Source organism: Nipponia nippon, unplaced genomic scaffold (assembly GCF_047370975.1).
Source record: "Nipponia nippon isolate SJK-2023a ecotype South Korea unplaced genomic scaffold, ASM4737097v1 scaffold_1, whole genome shotgun sequence".
Taxonomy (NCBI): Eukaryota; Metazoa; Chordata; class Aves; order Pelecaniformes; family Threskiornithidae; genus Nipponia; species Nipponia nippon.
Window position 1 is genome coordinate 161,165,546 of NW_028262290.1, and position 27,805 is coordinate 161,193,350.

A 27,805-nucleotide genomic window follows, 5' to 3' on the forward strand; every position below is an offset into this window, starting at 1 on the left:
CAAGCACTAAACACACCTAAACCCTGGCAGAGTAAAAAGGATGTTCAGAAAATGCATAAGGAATTCAAGTCTATCCCCTTCCCTCATATCTGAAGAGGAAATTATTGGAATAAGAGCATTTAGGCAGAACATACTTTTGATTTTATGCCCTGTACGGAATTTTCAGCTTCTTCAGAACTTTCTCATGAGACAAGTGTATATGAAAGAGAGGTCAGATCTCCACAGCATCCACAAACCAGACAAACCAAATGAAGCCTGATTTCATTTCGCACTGTAGCTCACACCACTGAGTTACGTAATGATGCTATTTTGTGACACTGGTACAAGGAAGAGTACAAAAACCAGGCCCCTTCTAACTAAAAACAACCCATTTGCATTGCTACCAAATTTTGACTGGTCAAAAATCCATGCCTGGGTTTCCATGGCATAGTCATTGAGACTGATTTCTGATGGCAACACGCTTCCAGCTGCTCAGATTGCATCTGAATGATGACTCAGCCTTACTCCCTCCAACCATGCCAGATGTGCCTTGCAGAGAAGATTTACCATAAGCTTTGAAATGTGTCTCCCATGTTTCTCATGCATATGACATCCAGGGGCGAAAAGTGAAAACAAGAAATATTAATCTAAGAAACAAAGTGGCAATGCACAGCTCCAATCCACGGTCATTCTGGTACGTGGTGTCTTGAAACCCATCCAGAATGAAGCTAAAGAGCAATTCTAGCTTTAACAAAGGTGTAATTTGTAATGCGACCCCCTCAACCAATGAGACAACAACAAAAACTATTAGATTAAAAAATGCATGTCATTTACAGAAATCCAGCTCTGTGTAAATTTTGCGTGCTGGAGACTCATTAATTGGTAACATTTACTGATATCACTTACATGTTTTCTATGAGCTTTTTATGGCTGCCAGATATCCCTAAATTCACTGACAAGAAAATATAAACAGACTTAGCCCATTACATGGCTATTCAGAAAAACAAAATAAACTGATTTAAACTTTGCCCTCAGTTAAGCAAAGACAAATTATCTGAAGCTATTTATGATCATTTGATACATACAGCATGTGCAAATTCATATTCATGCATGTCAGTAACATTTATATAAAACCCTATTTAACAACAGTCTCACTCTATTTTTTTCCTTGCAATGAAAAGTAGAAACAAGTGCCACAAAGTTTTGACTTGAAGGCAACTAGCAAAGGAATATAAGATGTTAATAATGTCTTTGTACAGCATTTAAAAAGCCCTCAGAGACAAGTTTCCTCCTTTTCTCCTCCTCGCTTTTCTTTTTAAGCTTTGTAGGTTTCTTCTAAGAATTTTTTATCTCTAGTAGGGATAGGATAGATATAATCAGATGAATGAAATTAAAGTAAGAAGATAAACCAGACTGTAGGTAATTTTGAAGCAGAAAAAAAAGTAAAAAAGAAATTTGAAACAAAATAGATTCGTAAGAATGTTTAATTAATTTTGAAAATAAAGTGGTAATATGTTTCCTTCCACTGTTCTAACACATACTGTCTGCAGGTCAGTTATGATATTAAATATCTGATTCTTCTTTACAGCTGAAAGTTTCAGCTTTAATTGCCTATTCAGAGCCTGGCCTACCTGGCAAAGTGCAGTGTGAAATAAGTGACGTTTCAGACCATGGCTTACCATTCTCCTCTGACCATCATCGTAGTCACACTTGGGATTCCGTTGGTCTTCCCCATACTCTTCTGCTCCCAAAGATTTCTTTTTCTTTCGCCTATTTCTTCTTTCCTTGGCATTTTTGGATGCTAAAGGTGACATTTCCAATGAACTAAGTGACATTGAATCAATTCCTTTAGCAGCTAGTGCCTAAAACAGAAGATGGTAGAAAGTGTAAAATTTATTATTTGAATTAAGGATCTCAGTGAGAACTAATAATTGCTCTGCTCAGCAATTATTTTTCATTTTAAGTTTAATGGTTGTATAGGAGATAAATTACAAATTTCAGGTGGTCATTAACTGCAAAACTATCTTACATGGCTGGAACCGGTCTTAACCTGTTTCTAAGCTCTACATTTAGCCACAGGAAAATAAACAAGCGAGACAGGTTCCTAGTACAAATGCACACGTGCAGGTCTGCCACCCAGATCCTATGATGGAGCATTAGGAATGGCTGCATAAAATAATGTGATTTATGTAAAGCTCACACACAAGTTCCTTCGACATTTCATGAGAGGAACAGCCTGTGTGCACACTCTTGCAGGCATACACTGTGCACACATCTCTGGAGTAACACTTCTGGTGCCAGTCAAAACAAATCTCAAGCTGGGGAACCTCAGATTAAGCCCCCCCTGGACTTCAGCCCCTTGAACCAGGAGGGCTGGACAGGAGGACAGCCAAGCTGGCTGCTGGGATTTTTCCTCCTCTATCACACAGGGATGCTAGGGACAGCAAGCAATTCAGCTGGCACGTTTTGTAAACACTTATCCCAAGCAGCAGTGCAGGCAGCTATGATACGAGATGCAAAGAGAAAACTGTGGGCTTAACTGGAGATAAGGTGGATTTTGCTTCGCTGTGCGCTTCAGTGCTGTGCTGGCTATCTGGTGGGATCGCTGCAGGAGCTGACTGATAACAGACCAACAGCTAGAAACCCAGTGGAAGCCGAATGGGAAAGCCTGAGCATACAAAGCCACAGCCTTGGAAGCAAATGAGCAGCCAGGAGGAAGAATCGATAGGTGCAGGGAGGAAGCTGCAGCCCCCGCCAGCGCACTGGGTCCCCATCCCTGGTGCGGGCGGGAGGAGCGAGGGGGCTCTGAGCACAAAGCACGAGGTCAGGTTTGGAGGTGCCGGTGTCTCAGCGGTAGCCACATCAGCGGCCTGGAGACAAGCCCATTTGCAGACCCCCCAGCCGAAATACATAAAGCGAGTGAATTAAAAAAAAAAAAAAAACAAAAACCTCTCCAGGTTCCCAAGAACAGGAGAAATGGATGAATCCTCAGTGCTATTGTCTGTAAGCCACTAGAATCAAACAGGCAATCAGCTCTCCGCAGCAAAATACTCCCTTCCTCCCACAGGCATCAGTCCAAGGAAAGTGAAGGCACTTAACAGTCATGTAAAGAATCAATCATGTATTTCAAGGAGCAGCGGTAGCTCTATCAAGCTGAGAGCACAACAAAACTTAATTCCTGTGGGAAATATCTTTCATGAGCAAGCTGCTTAGAGCAGAGAGGAGGAGGGCTCAGACACCAGTCTAGGCTGTTCTTTTTTTTTTTTTTTTTTGAGTCAATTGATTTAATTGCTATGCTGAAGTGCTTTCTCTTCATAAAGATTCAGCAAGTCTTTTGGTGTTAAGTTCAGGTTTAGGAATGTGTTAGACCAATTGTGTAAATTGACTGATAGTCCCCAAGCAGGCCTATCAATTATATTTGTGCTCTCTTTATACTGCACAGTGTAAAAGCTGGTCTAAAGAGTTTTGCTTTTCCTTTCTGATTGCCACCATATTTTATTGATCTAGAAAATATTGTAGGTTGTGCTACTAAGTCTGCTGTACTCTTACTGCAAAATAAGCTAATTTTCAGTTTCTTAGCATTTTCTTACCTATCGCTTAGGTTGAAGTGCTTCTGCCCTATGTACCTTTTTCAGTTGTTGAAAAAGGATTTGGATCAAATTGTTTCTCAGGGCATGGATGATGTCCCCATGTCCTGTCTATCTATCCTTTCTGTTTGAGTTCTCATGGCTGGACTGTGTCCTTCCCCTCAGGCACTGCAAGCCATAACCCACTGTGATAACTCCCAGGGAAGGAGTTTGGGATCGGGCATGTCTGGCAAGGACGGGTGGTGGCTGAAGGATGGAAGCAAAGCTTAGCTCACACAAGCCCTGACATGGGGATTACGCAGTTCTATCTCTAGGACTCTTGCCTCAAGGCAAGAACTTAGTGGTATGATGACAAGTCAAAACCAAAAGCTTCATAAAGGCTTGGAGAGCAAGATTAAAACTGAGTAGCTCTGATTGGGGTGAGACACCTGAGAAGGACACCTGAAAGCTACATGATGTAGCAGACCACTCAATTCACTTTCCTGAGCCTCTTCTTCCAGATGTCTAATTTGAGATGTTGGGGGCTGATTTGCAGAATTACGGAGCTTCACTAATGAACATGATGGACCCCAACTGCTCTATTCCTAAGTTTCCTTTCCATAAAATTGGGATAATTCTCCAGGAGTATAGCAAATACAAATGAGTATTTTTGAAGCACACAGAATCTGAGCAGTGACAAGAGGCACTGAAAAACCTCTGAAGATGTTAGTCATTTTGTCTTTGAAGCAGGCTTTGAATGCCTGAGTTGGGAAGTCTGCTCGAGCTGGCCTAAGGCTACAGAACAAATGATGAGAAAGAGAAGAGCTGTGCTTGAGTCATGCACTGTCCACCCTTTGTACTGAGCAGGGCACAGGAAAAATGAGATGTGGTCAGCTGAAGAAAAGACTATGTTATAAAGCATAGAGATAAATGGGAACAATTTAGGTTTTCACGAGCAACCTTCATTTTGACATATTCTGACTTTCACGACTTAATGTTCCTTTTCTGTGTACATACAGGCTTAACTGAAATCAAAGCCTTCAAAAGGAAATTCTTAAATATCTTTAATTATAGCTGGGGTTACCAAAGTTGACTGTTATTAGGAAGAGCTCAGCTGGAGTCAAAACACATTAAAATTTGTATAAAATAGGTACAAGTTGGAGCTCAGTTTGCTCCCTTAGGTTATGGCAGAAAGTTACTCTGTTCAAAGTGCCTGTATACGGACTAAATTGCATTCACCTATTACTTAAACCATCAAAGAGGATCTTTAAAAGGACTTAAACGATGTATAAGCCTCTACTAGCACTTTGTCAAGGGTGAATTGCATTTTCTATTTTATTTCCAAGGATTTAAATGGGTTTTGGATTAGGCCCTGAAGCCATATGTACCCAAAAGAAAATTATGTATATTAGTTTATATTGTGTATAAGGATTTATTTCTCTGAACTACAGTGCTACGTGCTATTTCAGACTAATTTTCTTATTGTCTTCTTGTTCACAGCACCTAAAATGTTCTCTTCAGCTGTTTAATAAAGGCTTTCTACCCCACACAAACCACAGGCAAATTAACTAGTGCTATTAGGGCTGTATGGCTACATCCACCATTTGGCCTCCCTGTTTTGTTTAAGCTTATGACATAACATTAAATCCATATCCTTTGCATAATTTGCAAAGCTTAACCTCAAGATCTGCCTGTTTACTTTTTCGGGAATGAAGTCGTATATGCTTCAAACAGGTTATCCTACACGAGGACATGGTTTAGTGGTGGACTTGGCAATCATGGGTTAACAGCTGGACTCGATGATCTTAAGGGTCTTTTCCAACCTTAACGATTCTATGATTCTATGATACATCTTTACCGTCAGTATCGGACAGTTGGATATTCATGGCAGATTGAATGAGGCAGTGAGGAAATGAACATGAGCTGAAGTGATGGTGGAAGAAGGTTCAGCTGGGGCTATGGCTGAGCTGCCAAAATAGCTGTTGTGTGCTCAGATGGAGATGTACTTATACTATCATTAAAATGTCTTGTATGCCAACGAATATAAATTCCTCTGCTGGCATAAGTGGTACAGTTAAACCAATACAGCTCTGGATATGTAAACCCTAAACAGCCCCAATCCTAGCAGGAAGAGACATCCTTTTTCTTTCAAAAAGGATTGTAATAACTCTGTCCAGGACTATAAACATTAAGCTGCTTTCCAGCAAACTCATACTTTGGTTATCATATAACTGTAAAACAAAGAGAATGTGAATCTGAAGGTACCATCTGTTCAAGTTACCCAAGGCTAAGCATGTCACATAGTTTACTGACCTCCTGCTCTTTCTTTAACATCTCCATGGCTTCCCGAAACTTTCTTTCCTTCTCCTCTGTTTCAGCAATAGTGGCTTGGTTCTGCTCTTCATACGCCATGGCCACAACAGCCAGAATCAGGTTGACCAGATAAAACGAGCCCAGAAAGATGACCAGCATAAAAAAAAGCATGTAGATCTTCCCAGCAGATCTGAGAGTCTGTAAACACAGAAATAAAATCACTAACACTTGTTTACAATGTTTTTTAAAAGCATAAAAAATTTTTTTGAAAACTTAGATTTATAATATAATTGAATTCAGCCTTTGTTACTAGCCCAAACAGAATCCTTTTGATGACAAACAACAACCACATGCAAGGAAATAACCTTCTCACCAATAAATTTTTATACCTTATTCAAAAATTATGTGCCTTGCAGTAGAATTAATTTTTAAAAGAAGAATGTTTTCTTCCTTTACCAAATATCTCTGCTGGTTTTCTTTGAGAATAGATAATCTTATAATCAGTTGCAGTGAAAGCTTCCCCCACATAGCTCAATCTATTTTTGTCCAGTGCATCGAAACTTTCCAAGCGGGCTTCATGTTGTATCCCTTCAGATGTCTACAGCCTAGGTCCTTTACATTCAGTGAGGAGAAAATGTACCTTTAGGGTGCAACTCATTGGAACGGTATTTAGACGTCTGCCTCAGGATAAGAAGAAGCAAACCTTGGGCACCGTTGCCTGGTTCTCCATCAGATTTATAGGCATAACTGGAGTTCAGGGTAACAGGCTGAGCTTATATTACAGCTATGTCCCATGGTCAATGACTTGATGCTAGTGACAGAAACCACTGTGTGATATTATAAGGTCAAATAATAAAAGGGAGTGATGTTCACCCTTATTTGCCATGACAGTTTCAGCCTTCCAGAGTTGTACATGCAGCTCTGTGCCAAGTAAGTGAATATAGTTGTTTAAGGAATCTTCAATTTAATTGTTTTACATTTTCCTGAAATGAAATTGTATAACTGGCTGCATGTGAAGCTGAAATCCCCAGTACCTTTAAAGATGTCTACCTTAATACCTTCAGAGTAGTATCTGTCAGCACTAACAACCTTGATTTCCTTACGAGTATGCTTAGGTTTTGGCAATTTTGAGGGGCAGAAGTAAATCTTCAGTGGCTTCATGGACAGAGTATGTAATTCAGTACCAAACTATCCCAGCAGTTCTTCAGAGTTCACATACGTTTGAGGAAATGCATGCTAAAATGAGCATTTACTAGCAGATCACCTTGCACACATGACTGTAAGTTGACTGTAAGTTGTCCATGATGAAAAGTTTGCAGAAGGGAGAACTGAAAGGTACCAGGTAGTCTTGCCATCCGGTGAATTTGTATTCATTGTCATGCCTTGCAAAACCAGATACGCCAAGTACACATGTGCTTCTCTAGTCCTTTTTTGAGCTGGCCTCAAAAGATTAGTTCATGTTACACCAGCCACCAAAAAAATCATTAAGTGGTGATGTGGCAATCTTTCTTCACTTAGATTGAGGTGAATCACCCATTCAAAGTGCCTTTCTCTCAGTACCAATTTTCCCCCCTTTCCCCAAACACCCAGCCTAATGTCTTCTGGTATCACCACTCCTAAGAAACGAAATTAATTGTAACAATTGATGGCCTTTGTCCACAACACAGACAGGGCAGTTTACTTAATAATCAGCAATTCTTTCTTGTCTTTATATATTGGATATATAACTGTAACAAGATGATGTGTTTATTTTATATTTTTTAACAGTAATAAAACAATCTCACACCTGTTGATAAAGACGTTCCCAATAATCTTGAGTCATGAGACGGAACAAAGAGAGAAAAGCCCAGCCAAAAGTATCAAAGCTTGTGTAACCATGGTCAGGATTTTCCCCAGCCTTCAGACATATATATCCTTCAGGGCACGTGCTGCAAAACATGGAAGACAATACATGAAATGCATCATAGATGGCCTCAGCATGAAGAAACTGATTTCCAAGGGAACATATTGAATGGTCTTGGTTAAGGGCACAGATCCTCAATTATAAATTTCTTCACTGGGTGAAAACACAGGAAACAGGTGGATGCTAACTTCACAATACCAAAGATCTTTGCAATGTCATTTTTCCTTGAAAGGATAAACTGGAAAATGGTAACCATAGCTCGAGCTGTAATGGCAAATGAGCACCTAGCATTTCAGATGTTTGGAATAGACAGAAATTAGGTGCGTAAGCAGAACTTAAGTGCTTAAATATGTTTTCTCGTGGCACTTATTCCTAAATAAGGTACGGTTGGATTCGATGATCTTAAGGGTCTTTTCCAATCTTAACGATTCTAAGAACCATAAACTTGGTGTCTTCTGTTACAATTGTGGGTAATACTGTGATGGTGAACCTGCTTTTCCGGTTACATAGTCTGACATCAGCATGTGCCATCTGAGCACCTTCCCGATTGCTTACTGTGCCTGACCTTGCGCTCACCCCCTGCAAGGACTAAATCTTTAATCTAAGAAACCCAGCCCTTTGTTCCACTCACTGCTGTAGTCTGAGGTCATGACAATTTTTCTGTTTCTGCCAGGAAAATATTTTCCTTGTGTGTCTTGCAGATTCACGTATTAAATGGCATGCAGATAGCATGAATTTCACTGGCTCTCATTAAACTTTGAGACTCTTTACAAGTAATTTTCTAGTCTTATATGCCAGAAGAGAAAAAGAATGCTATCAGTGGTACTATGTAAGTAATGAATTTCATCATCAAGTGAAACACAAGGTAGAAGAGACCAAGGTAGAAGGAGCCACCCTCTCTCCCAGAATGGTGCAATATGAGTAGTCAAAAGACCCCACACCTCTTGCATATCACAAGCTGCTTTCCAAACATACGATATGCCCCATAAGACACTGAAGACATAGAGCAATATGCAAAGGCTTACTGCTGTATGTATCATAGGAAGAGAATATGAGATGAAGGACGTTGCCAGTGTCCTAGAGCCCTACAGTATTTGGGAATTTGTTAGGTGGGAACCATCTAACTATCTGGAGGAGCAGATCTCAGCAGAATTTGCAGTAATGCCAGCTCTCTCTGTTCTATTTATACTTCAGATAGAGATGAACCTGGTAAGATTCAGTGCAAATTCTAGCTGACACAACTAGGAATGGTCGGAATAAGTGGGATTGTGAAAGCACTTTGTCAGAGGTCAGAGACATTGAGAGAGACCAACTTCCAGGCAGTGTTTTGATAACAGAGCAAGACCCTCTGTCCTAGCAGATGGTGAGCTTGATGTTCTGCCTGTCAGATGGAGGAATCAAGGTTTTCTGAATGGTCTCGGATAGGATGATTATTGTAATATCCAGCCATTTTAGACACGTCACCAGTCATGCAGAGTGTGTCCAATGTGTACTGCTTTTAACTTTTTTTTCTTCCAGTAAAAACCCATAGAGTGTTTCAATCACTGCTATTTTTTACCAAAGCAGAATATTGTCACAAACTGAAATGCAAAGCAGTAATAGAAATAAAAGTAATGTTTAAAACGCCACCCCAGAAAAAAAAAATTGAGTCCTGAGAAAGCAGAGTAAGTCTCAGTATGAAAATCAAGGATGGTCTTTTTTTAAGTATCAATTTTATACTGATATAAATCAAATCTTTACAGCACAGGATAGCAACTCTATACTGCATCTCAAGAAGAGAATACATTGCTATAGGTTTTGAAGTTAAACAAATCTATGGTGTCAGCCACCAACACCAGACATTCAACAACACTTTAAGAAGCTTAATTTAATATCATTAGTCAAGCACAAATTTTTAAGTAAATCTGCTTTGAACGCTGAAAAAAGGAGTGCTGAAGCATGGCAAAATGTGTGCATATCCTTGTTTGCAGTAGTCTTCAAAAAAGCAATAAAAAATGAAAACGAACAGTTGATGTTTAATGAATTAAATGTAACACACAAGTGAGAATATAATAAGTGATTCTGCCACCTCAGGTAGAGCCAAGTGAGTTTATATCAGTTGAGAATTTAGATTAAAGTAACTATATCTCACAAAGAAAGAAAGAAAGAGACACTTCTAATTTTTTTCCCTGCCAACCTAGAAATGCCTCCTTCTAGATCTTTCCTACTTTGAATACCTATTGTTTCTTGGTAAGAGCCACATTTGAATAAAAATTCCAGTAACATTACCAAGTTAGAAGAGAATAAAATGCAGAAATCTCAGCGCTTTTCCCCTAAAATATGCAGATGCACACTGAATCTCTCTTGTATATCCATGTCCTTTTTTGAGGTAGCCTTTTCACTAAATCTCCTTTCTCCCAAAGGCAGCATCTACTGTCACTTTCTGCCATAGGGACATGAAATTTCTGCCTATGATCTGCTGCTGCAGACAGCATTCAGTGCCTGTGATGCATTGCTGACACTCTTCAAGAGCTCTGAGAAATGGATCCTCTGGGTTCCTGAGAAGGAAATCCTTTCCGCTCACTTGCTCTAAGACATCGTGTCCAGAAAGGACATTAAAATTTTTGTAAGGCTCATTCCTTTTGCCATGAGAAAATGACTGCACTCTCACACTGTGCTTGGCTGGAAACTGAGTGACCATGTTCAGAGGTGGACAGACTTTCCTTAGTCTTCCATGAAAGACCAGTCCCAAGTGGCCCCATTGAGCTGGTCTCGTTGCTTATGTTTTAATGTTATTACTAATGGCTAAAATGTCTGAATATAGTTGTGAGAAACTTGATGGCGATTACTTTAATGGTGAACTTAAGCCTAGGCAGGGCAGTCGGTTGGAAATTAAGTTTCAGCTAGAATAAGGTGCCTAAAATCTTAGGCAAAATGGAAATTTTGCCATTAATTGCAACATGAGAGAGAGACTTTCCTCTTAATCTCCTCACCATTTTGGACACAAAAGTTGGAAAGAAAGGAGATACTAGGAGCATTGTACTTCGATGTATGTTCATAGGAAACTCTCGGCACCATAAGAATAGAGGCTACAAAGTCACTCTTAGGTTCGCTGCCAATGTTGCTTCCTGGGGAAGCTCTGTTTTGATGCAGAAGAACATTGGAGCAACTGCTCAAAGCACTTGACCACAACTGTTTGGAAAGCCCTAGGACATGGAGATGCAACTCCTCTGACTGTGAAAATGAGCAATGGTACCTCAGATGAATATATTCTGTTTATAATACAGTTAGTATTTTTTCATGTTTCATTCTGTCTTTATGTGTCTGTAAAACCTTTTCCACTCAGCAGTAGATTGCTGGTGTGAAAAGTCTGTCTGACTCTGCAGTGAGTGTACACGGCTCTCTAATATTAAGTTCAGGTGTAAGAGCATTCAAACGAGGTATCTTCAGCCCGAAAAGCATGAACTCCAGCTCAAAAATGTTATTAGTGTGAGCTCACATCCTTCTTATGGAGACTAGACACTTGAGACAAAATATCCTACTTTTCAACTCCTTGTTCTTGCTCACCCTCTTTTGTAGCCGACAGAAGCGATAACCCATGGCATACGGGAAAGCGACAAAAACAAAATGCTGCTTTCCAGAAAAACACTCTACAGAAATTTAGGTGTAAGACTCTCCCATGAGAATATTATTCTGCAACTGACACCATTTCTTCTGAGGATTTTTTTAAGGAGTCTCAAGATTTTGCTGAAGTGTCTTCGATGTATAATATTGAGCCTTCCCCTTTGGATTTTTTAGCAAACTCTTTAGCTTCTTTTACCTCGGGGAAGCATTTCACAGGATTGCACTCTCCTCTGATGCACAGGGGTGGGCAACAACAACAAGCTACATAAATATAACATCCTCCACAGGAGCCTCACAGGATGCTGTTCAATTGATCACAATAAAATTAGTGTCATCGATTCAGAAAAGTTAAAAGCATCAGTCTACCTACCTATCCATCAGGTTGTAATCACCATTGTAAGCTGGCATTGGTACAGAAAATTAAAGAACATAAGAAACAGCTTTGTTTTAAATAACACAGATTGGGAATGCCAGAGAGTTGTAGCTGAGGGGCATAACTACAAAATGCTCTGGCTCAAGAGTTTAATCTAGGCAAGCCAAATAACCTGCTGATCCAGGCCGTAGCGGCCAATAGGGTTGTGCAATAAAAGAAGATTTGTAAAACAACCATGTGCTGAATTGTAACATTCAGACCCTGAAAACACAGGGAAGGTTGTCCATGTGTTACCAGGAGTTAGCATCAAACAGCTGCTAATGTTAGCTACAACATCTGTAAGGTAAAGGCTGCACTTTCATTCGGTTTAGGTTGCAAAGGCACACTAGGGCTTGCTACACCAAATTGCTTATGAAAGAAGCAATAATGGGAGATAAAGTGCATACCACAGACACACCAAAAATTAAAAACCCAAAAACATACTGTGGTAAGGGCCCCTTAGTGTTTCTGCTTCGGTCACAGCTTAAGCCCAAGAATGCAGAATTCAAACTGAAATGTTTATAGGTGATGTCTTTGACACGTGGCTAATTCCAGAGGAATGGAAACCACCCTAGTGAGCACGGTGGGGTTTCAAAGCCTGGCAGTAAGAGCTGCAAGGACAGATGGTGCCCATGGCCTCCAAGGCTTGTTTATGTGCACGATAGAGTCTTCCTTGACCTGCCTCTCTGTGCTAAAGTCCTCAGACCACAATGGAGAGGCTTAGATCTCCTTTAGGTCACAGGCCTGAGTGCTTTTCTCTGCACTTTCCATCTTTTCTCCCTTCCCTTGGCTTTGAGGGAGAAGACCAGCAGCCAAACAAGGAGTGCATGCTGTGCAGTGTTTGGGGGGGAACAGATAAATATCCTTAGACTAACATTTGCTCCTACCTGACAAGATGAAACTACCCATTCTGAAACAGGATATTTTTTTTTTTTAAAGGGGTGTTGTAAAGGTGACCAGGCATGTGGGAGAAAGGTGCTGAAAGGCAGCAGCACCCCAGCCAAAGCCAGGCATTGCTGTCAGCGGGTGCTTGGTCTGCCTGAAAGTCACAGGTCACTCTCCTTCCCCTGATCTTTCTTGCTTTGTTATATTAAAGACTAATCATGGTTAGAGGGTGACTTACAATTCCTCATTAATTACCATCTAAGAGCCAACATCTAACTCACAGAAGCATGCTTCACGTTGGATAGGTCTGACTAGGAGCCCCCAGCAGCTTTCACTCCAGGCATCTAAGGGGTCAGAGAGAATTTGAAGGGCATTTTTTAAAGCAAGGGGCATCCACAAAAAATGTTTCAGACTCCCCCACCCACTACTTGTTCAGGCAGATGGAAAACCGCTGTTTTCAGCCTGAGACATCAGACCCCTCTATGCACACATGCAAGCAGCGAGAAGAAGAAGTCCCTCTGCTGCAATGTGGCTTTTTTAGACTTCATGCTGCAGCAAGGCAAGCAAACTCTCATTTCTTCTCACTCAATCCGGTGGCCAGACACCAGATCTTCTGCCTAACCCATGAAACAAAATGTAGGGCATTAATTTGTCATCATAAACATAATGATAGATTACTGCTTAATGAAGACTGTAGCCCACAGTCAGTCTGCTTCTCTCATGTGGCTGATGAGGTTATTACAGTTTTGACTAAGAGATAATATTACTCATTCTTAAGAACTGAGTGGATTTGGATTTAATCCCTACTGCTGCTGTTTAACCAGAGACATGATCTTCCAAATACACAATTGATCCCTAAGAGTGGGGACTGTTATTGTTGCCCCTAAGCCTGTATAATACATAAAGTTATGCCCATGGCCCCTGCAGCATCTTTCAGGTGATATACTTGCTTTCTGTTTTTTCTCATACTCAAGTGAGAGGCTTTCTCACAATGAGTAAACCATCCTCATTCATGTGTCTCTGTAACCAACAGAGTAGATGGAAAAGATTATGCGATTTACATCAGAAACTAGTTAAATTCATTTAAGCTATGCTGTACATCCTGAAGGTTTGTAATAATTCATTAATTCATAATAATAAATCATAATAATTCATTAATATTGCTTACTAATCGGAGGTGTAATTACATTATTAGCTCTGGTAGTTTAAATAATACACTTCATTCTTTCCAAAACACCCTCGTTTTGGTGACATTTGAAGAAGTCACATTTGGGAACTGTATCCCCTTCCTCACTCCACCAGCCTTTCCCACCCATCAGCCAGCTGTACCCCATCAGACTGAATTTGGCGAGTGTTACAAACACACCAGTCCCACTAGGCACATGCCAAAGCTCCCCAGGAGCCCGTTCCCTGTGATGGACCCATTCATGCAGCAAGTTAAACACACACTGCCAGACCACAACCTGCCTGCCAAAGTTGGCTAGTCCAGAGATCACCCGCAACTGCTTGTTTCTCCTGACCTTACCCATCCCTGTCGCTCCCCAGGAGTACATATATGCAACACCTGAGCACCATCTTCACCCCAACCCATCCATGGACTGCATCTTTGAAATACAAATTGTCCAAGCCAAGGGGGCTCTTCTCACCCTACTTGTCCAGCGTCCAACACAACATCGCCTGAATCTGGGGCCTTCTTGTATTAAGAAAACAAGTAATAATAATAATAATAATAATAATAATAATAATAATAATAATAATAATACAGATTTCAGTTCAGGCAGCTCGGAGCTGCAGTGGTCCTAATTGCCAGCAGCAAAATAAAAGAACCAATCGGGTGCATTATTCTTTGGTGCAGTTCCCCAATTCCCAGCACAGCTGGGGTTGTGTTACTGGGCACGTTTGCTTGTAGTCAGGGGATTAAGAGCTGTGGGAGAGCATGCTGTTTGCCATGTTCTTCTGGCAGACATACACATTGTTCCAGGAACTCTCTCCCAGTTCCAAGGGCTGGGCAAAAGCTGCAGTGCTGGGCTGTGCAAGGCAAAGTAGCGTTGGTGGAAGCATCTGATAGCAGCGCAGCTCCTCAGGACAGTGGATGTTTCTTCTCTACTCTCAAGGGGCGTGATAAGCCGTTGCAAGGGACTTTAAATCACCACGTGGAGGATGCATAAAGGCAAAGGAATGTTACTATAGCTCAGGGAGACCAAAAAGTGCTGCATTGCTGTACATGCCGTAAAGAGTATGCCGACAGTATGGCAGTGTGGAGAACCTACCATAAGTGTTGCTTTCAGTATTCATGGTGACTATGAAAACAGGCATCTGATGAAATTTTATGTGTTGGTATTAATTACCTTAGTAAAATACCACAACACAAAAGGAAACAAAGTTTTTTTTCTGATGATATTTTAGTTAGGACTCACTCAAAAACTTTGAGGAGCACTACACCACATGGTCCTTCCTTCATCCCTTATATGCAATAAGCTCAGTGACAGCAGAATTTACCAAACCATACAGAATCTTGCCCCATGCTGTACATTATTTTAATGTACCCTGTTAAGAAAAATCAAGGTCATAGTGAGGATAAAGGTAGCTAAAGTTTCTATAGCAACAGTTACTAGGATGCAGTTGCCAAAGGTGCTTTCTTGTTGCATCTTCAAGTAGCTTTACTGGCTGCTTTTCCTTCCTGTTCACTAGTCTTTTTGGTAATATCGGTACAGACACAATGCAAATGTGCTTTCATTGTCAGTATGATCTCGTAGACTATTCCTGCCCACAAACTAAATATACAGGACATATCATGTGAAAGGGAAAAAAAAATTAAGCAGTCTGACCTTGAGATCTGAAGGGGACACAATTGACTTAAAACAAGCAGACTTTTCTGAAAAGCCAGCTCCCTGTTGTAGTTGCAAGTGAAAAAGTGAAAAGAACAAAGATAAGTTGCTCTTTTTTTGTGCTTGTTTACTTTGTACATTGATAGCATCTTGTCTGTTTCTCTTTCTCCTAACGAACAAATTTCCTTGCTGTTTCTATTGCTCTTCCAAACCTTCAGGCAGAAGAGGAAGAAAAAACAGCAGTCTATGCACAGCAGAAAAATGTCCCTGTGAAATTACAACAGGATAAAAGTGGAAATGCTTTAGAGCTGAAATCTATTTTCCTTTTTTGTGGATAGATAATTCCAAGCTGCTGCAGCCCCCGTAAGTCTTTACTCTGTGGGGAAGCTTGGGACTCTGCCGTATTGGTCATTTCATCAAAATGAACGGTTAATGGTCACGGAGAAGGAGCAAGCCGTAATTGCATGGGCAGCATGAAGCAGGTTGGTGTGGCCTGACATGAAATGATTCCCACAACCCACTCGCTGGGAGATTTGGTCTGGTGATCGCAGCAGGGCAATGCCTGGTAGAAGCACTGCTGATGCGCTCTAGCAGGATGCTTCGTTGGTTCTGAAGGTGGGATCAGGACTGGATCTCCTGACAGCAGTGTGCTTGGAGGCTCCCTTGCTTCTTGCCTGGTGTTGGCCATGTGCCATTGCCTGGGGCCAGGCACACAGGTCCTGGGTTTGTCCTTGCTGTAGGTCCCTGAGCACACCCTAAAGCATTGTGTCCAACCACAGGCCTTCCCTTTGGTGCTATCACCATAAACAGTCATCTGTGGATATGAGGTAATTTTGCCCTCAAGTGCCACTTTCACACCGTAGAGTAGGTCAAAAGGCCCGTGATGCCTGATTATAGGCAGTGTATGGTGCTACTTGCTATCACCTGCTTTTCTAGAGCCCTTGCAAAGCATAGTCCACTTGGTGCTAAGACTTTTGGATTTCACAAAGGCCAAAGCAGCTTTCAGCTTCTGCTCCTAGCTAAGATCTGGTACAATTTGACCACTGTACCGGATCTTTACTGGAGCTTCCTCAGGGCTAAAACAAGGTGTTCAAAATTGGATAAGCTACTACACTGGGAATTAAATTGAAAAGCAAATTTATAGAATTTGTAATCCCTTAGAAAATCAGACTATTTGATCTTTCTCCATTTATTTTAACCAAATCAAATAAAACAAATTGAAATTGCAGAGAACCAACTTGAATAAATCCCAGTGCAGCCACATCCAGAAGAACAACCAACTCTAACCCTGAAACACATCTAGAAACATGAATAATTCTGCAAATACACTACATTTTTTTTGTTAAAAGAGCCTTGCTCTTAGCACTGCTTCCAGTGTCTGACCAATCTGTGATACACATCTCAGAGCAGAGGATTTTTCCATTAATGTAGTGGTCTGAATGTGCCTGTTGTGAAACACTGAGCACACATCACTAGCGTTCACTTTGAGCCAAAGAACATCTTTGATGACAATCACTTGATTTTTCTCTCTACTCCAAATATTACTTCTTGTTTCCATTGGACTCTTCGTTCCTTGTAAAAACAAAGCAAATTCTTGCAGTACATCAAGGGGAAAAATGCAGTTGGGTAAACAATACGAAAACCAACACAAAAGTTCTATTTCGATAAATGAAGAAAAATCAAATTTCAGGCATCATGAAGAAATTTTCTGAGGCATCACATGACAAACCCCACAGACAGGTTAGTTCTTGTGCAACCAAGAAAAATGCCATCTCCCCAGTATTCCTACCATGTCTCTGCAATATGATTTTTAAAGTGGCTCCTTGAGGTTGCTTGAGCATACCTAAAAAGATAAATAAATGGTTTTTTCTTCCAGCTGCCAGTTAAAGTACTAGAGACATGTTTGCTGCTGCTGAGTGACATACATCTATTCAAATCCCTTCTGAACTAGAATCAATATTAGCTAGATTCATTACCTCCTGCTTTATTGGCAGGTTGGGTGCTTGTTCAGAAAACAGTCCCTCCTAGTAATGTAATAAAGCCCCCACCTTGGAGATAATTAGGTTGTCTGAGATATAACATCCACTGATGATCATTCCCTGCTGATTTCGGCCTGCTGCTCCAGCTCAGGTTGCAGTCTCCATCACTACACACACATCAGACCATCTGAGTCTCATCACCTAATAATTGCCATAGTAGATTTATTTAGATTTTTTTTTTTACTCTTCTATAATAACAGCAACCAGTCAAACCTCAGAGTGTCATTAACATGCTTTTAAAAATGCTCTAAAATGGCTCTGTCAATTACCTCGAGATTTAATATCCCGGCCACAACACAGCTATCCCTCACTCTAACAACAAATCCCTCCGGGAGTGCGCACATGACACCACCATTCCCCACATTTCCTTTGGGTTCTCTGTGTACCCCAGAGGCTAATAAATTCAAGCTCCAAATTGGGAGCAGGAACAGAAACACCCTCCAAAAATGCTGTGAACATTCAGACACGGCCTTGCCAACTGTCTTTCTCTACCCCTTTTCCTGATGCCTTGATGGGTTCCCAACTTAAGCATCCTCACTTGTCATTAATTTTATTACTCATAGATGGGGGAACCGCAATCTGATGCATCCACTCACACTTAACTCACATCCTCTGATGCTGTGGTCCAACCCATCCCAAAAGGTCTAATGCATTCAGATTTTGTGTTTTACTATTGAACATACTTGCTCTTGGCTTTGACCATTGAAGGATAAGAGAAAAAAATTCCACTCTGTTAGATATGTCAGCCTGTAAATGATGGTTTGTCTGTCCTAACAGGTGGGAATACATTAACTTGGCAAGTCCCCTGAGGCCTTAAGGTCATCTTCCTAATTATACTCACGTCTTTAAACAATGGGATGACTGGCAGGAACTCTATGCAAAGTATAGCAGATGAGACAATACTTACTAGTCCTGAGCTAAAAAACAGTGTAAGTAGGAATATTTATTCCCCATTTTTAGGCATTTAAAACCAAACCTTACCCAGTGGTATTAAATAGTTAACTAAACCAGGAAGAGGCTGAAAAAGAAAGAACTGATGCACAAAGGGAAAGTGGGTTTCCTTTAAACATTAATAGTTTTGATGTATTTCTCAAAACAATCACAAGGACTCTAGGTGTGGAGGTGGCATTTTCCCCTTGTGCATGAGAGCTGGAAGTTCTCCCCTGGCTGTTTCAGGCTGTGACTCTCGTGGGCATAGTGCCTCCATTGGAGGCTTTCTCCAGTCATGGCTTTTTGCTGACACATTGCAATTTATTGACTTTCTAGGAACTTGCTAGAACTCAACCCTTAAATCCATACAAGCTACTAATATATAGATATTCCATAGATATTGGATTGGTATTTAACTTCCCACCTTTTGGACAATTCCAAAGCAGTAGTCCCTAAACTATGTCTCACAAACTACGCCTCACAAACTACCTATAATCTAATCAGCCCTTTTGACATTGCTCATGACCTTAGCAGCCTGCCACCACCATGGTTCAGGTCATCAGGGAGAACAACGAATAATATTTCACAATGTGCAAAATATTGTTGCTGTGTTGAACATTTTTTGTTCAATATTGTGGTCTGTTGGCTAGCAAAGGCAGAAGTCCACCAGCATAGGTAGATTGCCAAATCCTGGGATCCCCGGGAAACATCCCAGTAGTCTTGGAGTCTAGCCTGAGCTTGGATAAATGCAATGTATTACAATAAACAAAGCACTTAATTAATGAATGCTGACATTGTACCTTCCGTGGAACAAACAAAGAGGAAAGCATGGCCCTCTGCCCAAAGAGCCTACAGTCTAAACGAGACTGGCAATACAGATCAGACACACAAGACATACAGAGGGAAGTCTGACACTTCAGCTTTCCCTTTGTTTTATGTAAATACAAATATAGACAGTGGCAGCAGAAAGTAAAGCATCTCTCTCCAGGACCCCATGGTTTTTCTTATCCTCCTGTCCATAAGCAAGTTTAGATTTTATCTTTCCTTCGTCTTCCTGCTGTCTCCCTGTGAACACACGTCTCTTTTCACATTAAGTTCTTCCTAATTTAAACCCTATTTTTTTAAAGTCTTCCACATTTAATCCTACCAACTCAAAACATGTCCCTCCAAAAGCAGATCATCTCACCTCCTCCCCTCACTTGACCTAGGTCACCCACCTCCCTGGTTCAAATACTCGCACATATTTAGATCAAAAGCTCATCCATCGCACCACTCTAAGGTCTTTTCTTCCTTTTCCTACAACTCCTAACAGCCTACAATCTTTGCACAGCTTATAATCTCCTCTGCCCACACAAGATCCCATCTCTCCCCATCCCGTCTGAACTCTTCCATTTCCATCAAGATCATGAGAACCTGTCAATAAAATCACACCCTCAGACAATGCACTTAGACCCTGAGGACTGGATGCAGGAGGAACTGTTAGTATCTACAGACGGTAGGGATATGAATAAAAAGTCCTTTATTCAGAGTAAGTTAGTATACCACAGGAATTATTTTGGATCCCTTCACTGTCTATACTATAAGAAAATGAAACACGTGTAGTCTATAAACATATCATGTACAAATGTAGATCACAACTCAAAACTAAGTACCTTCCCACCTCCAAAGCATGTTATTTTTGGGACTAGCATTTGTTGATTTGTTTATCTTCCTTTGCCAAAAGCTGAGAATTCATCATCTGTCTAAATCCCTCCAGCTTTTCTGTTTCCATTCCTCTTTCACTTCCTTTAAAATACTCTCCATTCAGCCAAAGTGTTACTTAGTTTTCACTATTTTTTTAACTGAGAAATTTAAACGTATTGAAAAAGAACTGTAATAAGGCTCCAAAAGATTTTAGACCTGAATAAGCAACACACAAACTTCTCTTCCCTGCAGTTCAGAAAATTGTATTACTATGCACAATATTGTCATTATCCTCTCTCTTATTACGACTGACACAAGAAAGTTGAAATATCTGTTTCATGCTGCTGAGAAGTGGACAGAACTGAAGGAAAACATAGGAAAAAAACAAAACAAAACAAAACAAATGCAACAAAACAAACCAGAAGTGGAGATATTTTTAAAGCACTTACCCAGCATCAGTGCTATTGCCACACAGTAATACATCTTCTGTACCATTCTTTATGAAATAGTTCACTGCAACAGAAATAGAGAAATGGCTTTTTAACAAGTACATTCTGGGAATGATAACATTCACAAATATCATCCACCAACCAGCATATTCAATTGGGACAGTAATTGAGAGATGAATGGCACGCTTTTGCTTTGTTTTGCTAATTTTAACTTTTATAAATTGTAAAAACAAATATATTTTTTCAAAGCTCTTTAAGCACTTGCTGTTTGTATTCCAAATCTGACCAGTTTAATAAGGTGGCAGCAGGGCTGTGGGCAGTGTATGTAGGAAACATCATCTAGCCACGTCCCTGGCTATTCTGAGAACATTGTTACTGAATTCAGTGTAGCACTATGTAGTGAAACCAAACCATAAGCTTGCCCATAACTTTTAGACTTTACACTGATGAGATACATATTAATTGAAGTTTGTGATAGAAATTCCTGACTCACAGGTTAAAAATAAAACCAGCTATAAGTCAAAATGTAATAATACTAACAAAGCAGCCCACTCCCTCAATCTGGTGGATTCTGCCCAGCACAGAAAAAATACAGTACAAAGCAAAAGAAACAGAAAAATGCACCCTGCTAAAGATCAAGCAAACAGGGAAGTATTCATAAAGACAAATATTTATCAACGCAGTCATCTGTAATGGCAATGGAGAGAGACAGACACTTCTTGAGGGAGACTCAGAGGAGCAAGCTAAATTTAAGTGCTCTGGATCATTCCCTGGTTGACTATCAATGAGGCTTAAGGACATTAGCTAATGAGAGCCTTTGTGTACACACTCGCTCTTCTATCCCCAGCCAACAACGCCTAACATTCAGAGAAACAGAACAGGAGGCCAGCTTCTCAAAAGGATAAGCAAAAAACTCTCTCAGTTTTCCAGAGAGAGCCTGAAGAAAAGAGATGTTCTAAGGAGGATCTCTAAAACCTGAATGTTGGCATGGAAGAACAGATAAAAGCATTGATCTAGAAACATGATACATGCAAAGCACAAGCCAGCAGCTGACTGATGGAGGGTAGATACACCAGTGTGTTTTGCTGCAGCAGAGAGGATGGGATTCCCTGTTGACATAAGACATGATGGTGGCAGCCTTGCACAGCATGTGTTTGTGAGCAGAGGGGCCTCTGCAGATGATGCTCAGAAGAGGTTCTCCATTCTAGGCTAACCCTCTGTTGTGAAATGTTTTAAAAATCAAGAGTGACAGCTTATCCAGGCAGGCTATGCAAAGAATGCTCAATGGCACAAGCCACTGAACAGATGTGCTGTGGCTTTCTCAGTAAGCTGTGAGCAGTGGAAAAGCCCTGCCCTGCTGCATGCCAAGAGGGAATTACTGTCCATGAGCTTGTGGTTACGAGGGCACGTGATGGTGTTCACAAGTTATCAGAGCATATATCCTGTTCAGAGTGTATGCTTTTCCACTTTGTCTTACATGTGGGCTTTCTACGGAAGCATCTTGACTGACAGCAACACCCAGGTATTCAATATGGTTAATGATCTGTGACCAATCACCACAAATGGGGGAAGTATGGCATGTCTTCCATCTCCTTTCACCCTCCACTTCTGCTGGTGAAAGGCTTCTGCTTTTCTGAGGACAGATGGTATCTTATTTGGGATACGTAGTGACACAAACCCATCAGACTCTGGGGTACAGAGGAAATATGGCACAACCATGACACAAGAGATAGACAAACAACTGCAGAGATTCTGCACCTTGTTTTGAAATGGTCACCACATGGGGTACCCTGAACTTCACAAACATGCACTGCTCCCTGGGAATTGCAACTTTTCATACGGCAAATACTAAGACCAGGAGGACCACAGATCTGCCACTGTGTGTTGATCACTTTCTTCAAACGATGACTGAAGCTCTGGAGCACAGTGCTGGCTGAAGACTGAACCAACACCTCCTGGTCAGCCAAATCAGAAGATGAGAACAGAGCCAGAGCACAGAAATAAGGAGGAAAAGGAGGCTCTGTGTGCAAACAGGAAATTTAAAATCTCAAGAACAGACAAAATTCTGTTGCCTGCTGTTGACTTAAACATCTGCATTTATAAAACAAGCAATATGGTAGGTGCCAAAGAGTGCTATGAAATGCATGCTGAGGAACCCATGCATAGATGCTGCTGGGAGGGGGTATCTTCACCACGGAGCCTGCAACTGCACAGCAGAGTGTCACAGCTACCGTGCCAAACTTCAGCCTGAGGAAGAGCTGAATTGCTGATTGCCTACTGATAAATGAAGGGAGGATTAGAATATTATACTCAAGGAGACAAATCACTGTATTATCTAAAATGCGTACAACAATCAATTTGTCACTCAAAGCAAGTTGGTTTGGATTTTGATCAAGCATGCCGGGCAATCAGAGGTCTTTAAGAAGCAAGCAGTCATCACTCTTGCATTCAAGAACAAACCACTTTGGTATCATATTAACCCATGGCCTCAGCTTTCCACCAGTTAACTCTAACATGGACAAAGAACATAAAACTCCTTTTTCATTTACAGTAGGATTTTCTCTCTGAAACATAGACTGCTCAAACTGATCACTGTCACCTGAAAACACAATGACTTTTTCATTGTCTTGGAAGATTCCAATTAGGTTTTGTTTTCTTTTGTCAGTTTTTTCACTGAAAAATTTCCTCATGTCAATGGGAAACAAAATAGGAAAATGAAAGTGGAAAACAAAACTGAAAACCTCCATATTAGATTTTTTTTTTCAATTTTTAAAATAAAATCAAGCCAAACAATGACATTGGTACATGTGCATTTCTGTACATAATCTTTATGCAACATGCCATTCTTTCCAAAGGTAATTGTCTTCTTTTTTTCTACCATCTTTACTAAAATGTTGACGTCACCATTATGGTATATACAATGCCTTTTAGGAACTTTTCTACAGGAATTTCCAGAGTAAGATTACTACTTGATCATATTAAAAGAATTAAACAAAAAGGGTCAGAATAACACTGGCTTCATATCAGTTTCTGGTCGGTCACACATTATTTACTCCATTGTTGCCAAATAAACTCATCTATTTTTCAATAATACAAAACATTTTCTGTCAGTACTCAGCAGTCAAAAATTCAACAGAAACTTTTCCTAATAACCAGATGTTATCTTCTCTAAAACATATGCATATTTGTGCCTGAACCTTATAAATCCATACTAAGACTCTCTATCTCCAATGCTCCTGACATAGTATTACTTGTATTAGGTTGATTCTGTTGCCATTAAATATGTGTATGATGAATCCATATGTTGGTGTTGTCTTCCCAGGGCTTGTATTTTAGAGGTGCCGAGTTCAGTAAAATAATCCTGTAAAGTGAGTGCTCACAAGCAGCTTATTACCTTCTTACAGAGTTTTGTCTACCTGCAAAGGACAGTGAGATGATGGCAACTCCTTCAGCCAAAGTGGCTCAAGCACCAGTTACAGTAAAGATTTGGCCCAAACCCACACCCCTTGCTGTGTGCAGGGTATGACGAAGCTCACACTACCATAACCTCACTTCAACTAGTACTTGTGCCAGTTAGATGGAAAATAGTAGAGGTTTACTGTGAATCACATCTTACTTGGCAGTGACATTAACACACCTGTAGCATCAAAGAGCAAATGCTCCTCTAATGAATTCCCTGAGTTGTTTTCAGGAAAGGGTTAATAACAAACATTACTCAGCCCAGTTGTTATACATTACATTATTATTTGGTAGGGACTACAGATGTGACGTGGAGCCCAGACAGCAAAACACCGTGACTGTGGAGTGGAGTAATGTCTGCTCTTCCCCATCACCAGCAAATGGACTTTATACTAAACACAGAAAATAACATTTACTAATCCAGCTCTCAGTTACATTTACATAAACTCAAAGTAATTCAATCTCTCCAGAATCCTCAGAGCTCCTGACTTTCCAGGGACACCAGGAAGCTTGGTAGCCCTAACGATCAGCGGTCCCTTAAAGCTTAAGTTTGCAACAGCGTTAGGAAGATGAAAATATATCACCCCTTTTTTTCCTCCTATAACACCACGAGTTGCTGTGTCTCCATGCTCTGCCTGCTACACTGCTCAAAGCACACAGCATTAACCCTAGTTTTAAAGTTGCTGTATGCAAGTAGTGAGGAAATACACAAATTCCTGTAGACTATTCTTGCAATGTCTTCCTTCCAAAGTAAATTCCTCAAGCTTCTCATAATTTCTGCTGTTTCATTCTACACTTTTTTCCAATTGATCAGTCTTTCAGGTTTCTGCATTGCTCCCTTCTGCACCAGGCAATTCTAACAGAGCAAACATTCACGATAGCTCCACCTGTCAAGTTAAGAAAAAAAAAAAAGGCAAACTTCCTCAAAAAAAAAAAAACTTATTCTGATTAAAATTATGCTCCAGCATAATTTCCACACCTACATCACACCACTGAGCAGAAAGCCAGTAGGGTACGTAGAGCTGCAGGATAGAAGTCCTCCTCATTTCTATGCAAAGGAAAGGAAAAGTTTCCAGTTCAGAAAAATGGAAAAGGTTAGAGTCAGCTTAGAAAACATGGTTTCTGGGTCCAACTTCTGTTCCTCCTTCAAAGACCCAAGTGAAATTATATTTTGACTCGTCTTACAACAAATTCATTCCAATTTGAAAAAAATGTATATATTATCACACTTGTATAAAGAGCAGCATTCAAATATCATTAGTCACTGCCCAGAGTAGAGTCCTCTGGCTGACTTTCTAACAAAAACTTCAGAGAGGTGTCTGTTATCTCAGACTATTTATTGCAGCCACACGGGTGCTCTTTGGTTGGAGGCTTTCTCCCTGTGCTTCGTTGGGCACAGAGCACTGACAGCCACCAAACATCCCGATTCCAAATTTAAAATGCAATTCAGAAAGCCCCGTCACCTTACAGTTGTGATACATGACACAGAAACAAAATAGATAACACCTCCTCCTTGCCCTTCCGCCCACCGGCACAAACACACTATACCTCCTGGTAATACACAATAATTAAAACGAATCCTTGCTGCACTTGCTGTGCGCACACTGTGTCACACGCGGTGAAGTCTCTAATAAATGAAATTGAGTTTGAAGATGAAAACCATGCCTCACAAAAGCGACGGAACAGGATGTATTAAGGGTATTATTAGGGAAGAATGCTTGGGAATAAATGGCACCACCAGTTAGTTCTTCCCTGCTAAAAGGGATTGCAAATGATTATAATAATCAGTTACTCTCCTGTTGCTCACCCCGTGGCCGGGGATCTGCTCTCCTCTGCTGTCCCCTGGCATTTGCTCCTGCCAGCCTTTCTGCTGGGTTTCACAGGCTCTCAGGTGCTCTCCTCTCCCTTCTTGCTTCCCATCATCCTTCTCTCCCTCTTCCCCTGGGTACTCGCTTCTGGCCCAGCTCTCTCCTGCTACCTTACCCTTTCGCCATCTGGGAGGAGATTTTCAAAACTTCAGTTAAAAAAGGAAGAGGAGGAGTTAATTGTGAGGATGGTTGGGTGGGTGGAGGGGCAGAGTCCAAGAAGCCAACTTTTTTTTTTAGGATCTTATATACAACATTGGCTAATATATGACTTTAGGGTAACTACAGCCCTGAATTCTGGGCATGAGCTATCCTGCAGGAGATATGGAGGGGCTGGGAGGGGGTCATAGAAAACCATACAACAAGGTGCTGAGAGGAAAGTGGTCTCCTTAAGCTCAAGGGTCTCTGGTAGGCTCCTATCAGTGCTTCCCCCCATGCTCGAGACAGGCCAAAGAAGCAATTTCCCAGCCAGGGCTCGCAGTCACCATAGCACAGAAAAGAACGTGTCCTATTTTGGTAGTACACCTTTTTCCCTCTTTGAGAAAAAGCCACTAAAAATATCAGTCAAGCCCTCTGCTAGATGGCTCCTGTGCACTAGGAAGAAGCTCTGAAAGCCTCAAAGATCCACAGTACCTGGTTTGTGCTGCCTGCACAGTCCGAGGGAAGGAAAAGCACATCAGGAGTGTTTGGAGCTGCAGAGAAGAGGGGAGCAGAGAACTTAGATGCTCCGCCAAGGCTGTCAAATTGGCTTGGGGACCATGCCAAGTTCATGAGCATCCCAAGGAAGATGAGACAGGAGACAATGACTAGCAATAAATTCACATGCTGGCTTTTAAACATCTTCAGATAACCTCCTTCTTTGTCTCTGTGTCTGACCAGTCACGCAGACCCACGATCTTAGGGCTGTAGGCTGTATCACACGTAACTAAAAGCATACTTAGTACCACTTGTTTAGACATACGCTTCACATAAATAGGCAGCAAAATGCTGAAGTGTGCTCTCTGGATGTTTTGTAGAGGTTTTATGTTTTGTGGAGTTTTTTTGTATGTTTCACACAAAAGAATTAAAATCAAAAGCTGCTACAAGGGTCGAATGCATTTGTGATTACAGATGCCAGAAAAATAGAAGAAAATACTCCTGCTTCTACCGTGATAAAGAAAACAAATGAATTGGATCAAAAACTGACTAAGAGACAGAAGCCAAAGGTTAAGATGAAAAGTCAATGTGCAGTATCTCTGCAGGTTAACAGAGGGCTGTATCTGCACCACTTTATTGCATTTATAAGTACAAGGGAAAGAGAGGGTGAGCAGAGAGGTGACAAAATCTACTATACATAGTATTTTCCAAGTAAATCAAGTCCAAGGCCAGGACTGAATGAAAAACAATACAGAAGCCTATCCCACTAAAAAAATATAAGTGGAGAAATGCAAAGTGAGATATTGTCAGATTGTGAAGCAAAGCAGAGAAGGAGAAAATCTCACCCATCCATAACCTTGTCAAGTTTTAAATTCCCTGTATCAGTTCAGGTAAGAGATACAGATTTTTTTAGGGACCTTTAGCCAACACTTATGTAACATGAAGCTGTGATCAAAGAAAAACGTAATATTGAGATGCCGGAGGAACAGGATGGAATACTATATAGGGAACAACCTATAAACCATGGCTTGTCTCATCCAGAAGACAGACCACAGCATTGCTTTCAGCAGGGTAACTGCTGGACTGGAGGGAATTGAGAAGCGGGTAGTGGGAATGACTGGGAAAAGTTTAATAAGAAGAGCAATTGAAAAAATGGAGATCTTTTATCTTAGAAAAGAGGTGACTGTCAGAGTCAAAAATAGCATGCATTCTGAAAAATTGGAACAGGGAGCTTTGTGTGCTCCCGGTCACAGAA

General features: G+C 40.8%; 1 protein-coding gene across 7 annotated transcripts in view; it reads right to left on the reverse strand.

The window, feature by feature from the left end:
* Positions 1–27,805, reverse strand: part of LOC104014886 (sodium channel protein type 5 subunit alpha) — a 217,260-nt gene that overhangs the window by 116,544 nt on the left and 72,911 nt on the right. For all 7 annotated transcript variants that reach the window (XM_087730822.1, XM_087730859.1, XM_087730851.1 and 4 more), the window contains exons 8-11: positions 20,591–20,654; positions 7,645–7,786; positions 5,859–6,056; positions 1,659–1,841 (exon numbers count right to left, since the gene is read on the reverse strand). In XM_087730822.1, coding sequence (XP_087586948.1) covers positions 1,659–1,841; positions 5,859–6,056; positions 7,645–7,786; positions 20,591–20,654 — 587 coding nt within the window. The remainder of the gene's footprint in view (positions 1–1,658; positions 1,842–5,858; positions 6,057–7,644; positions 7,787–20,590; positions 20,655–27,805) is intronic.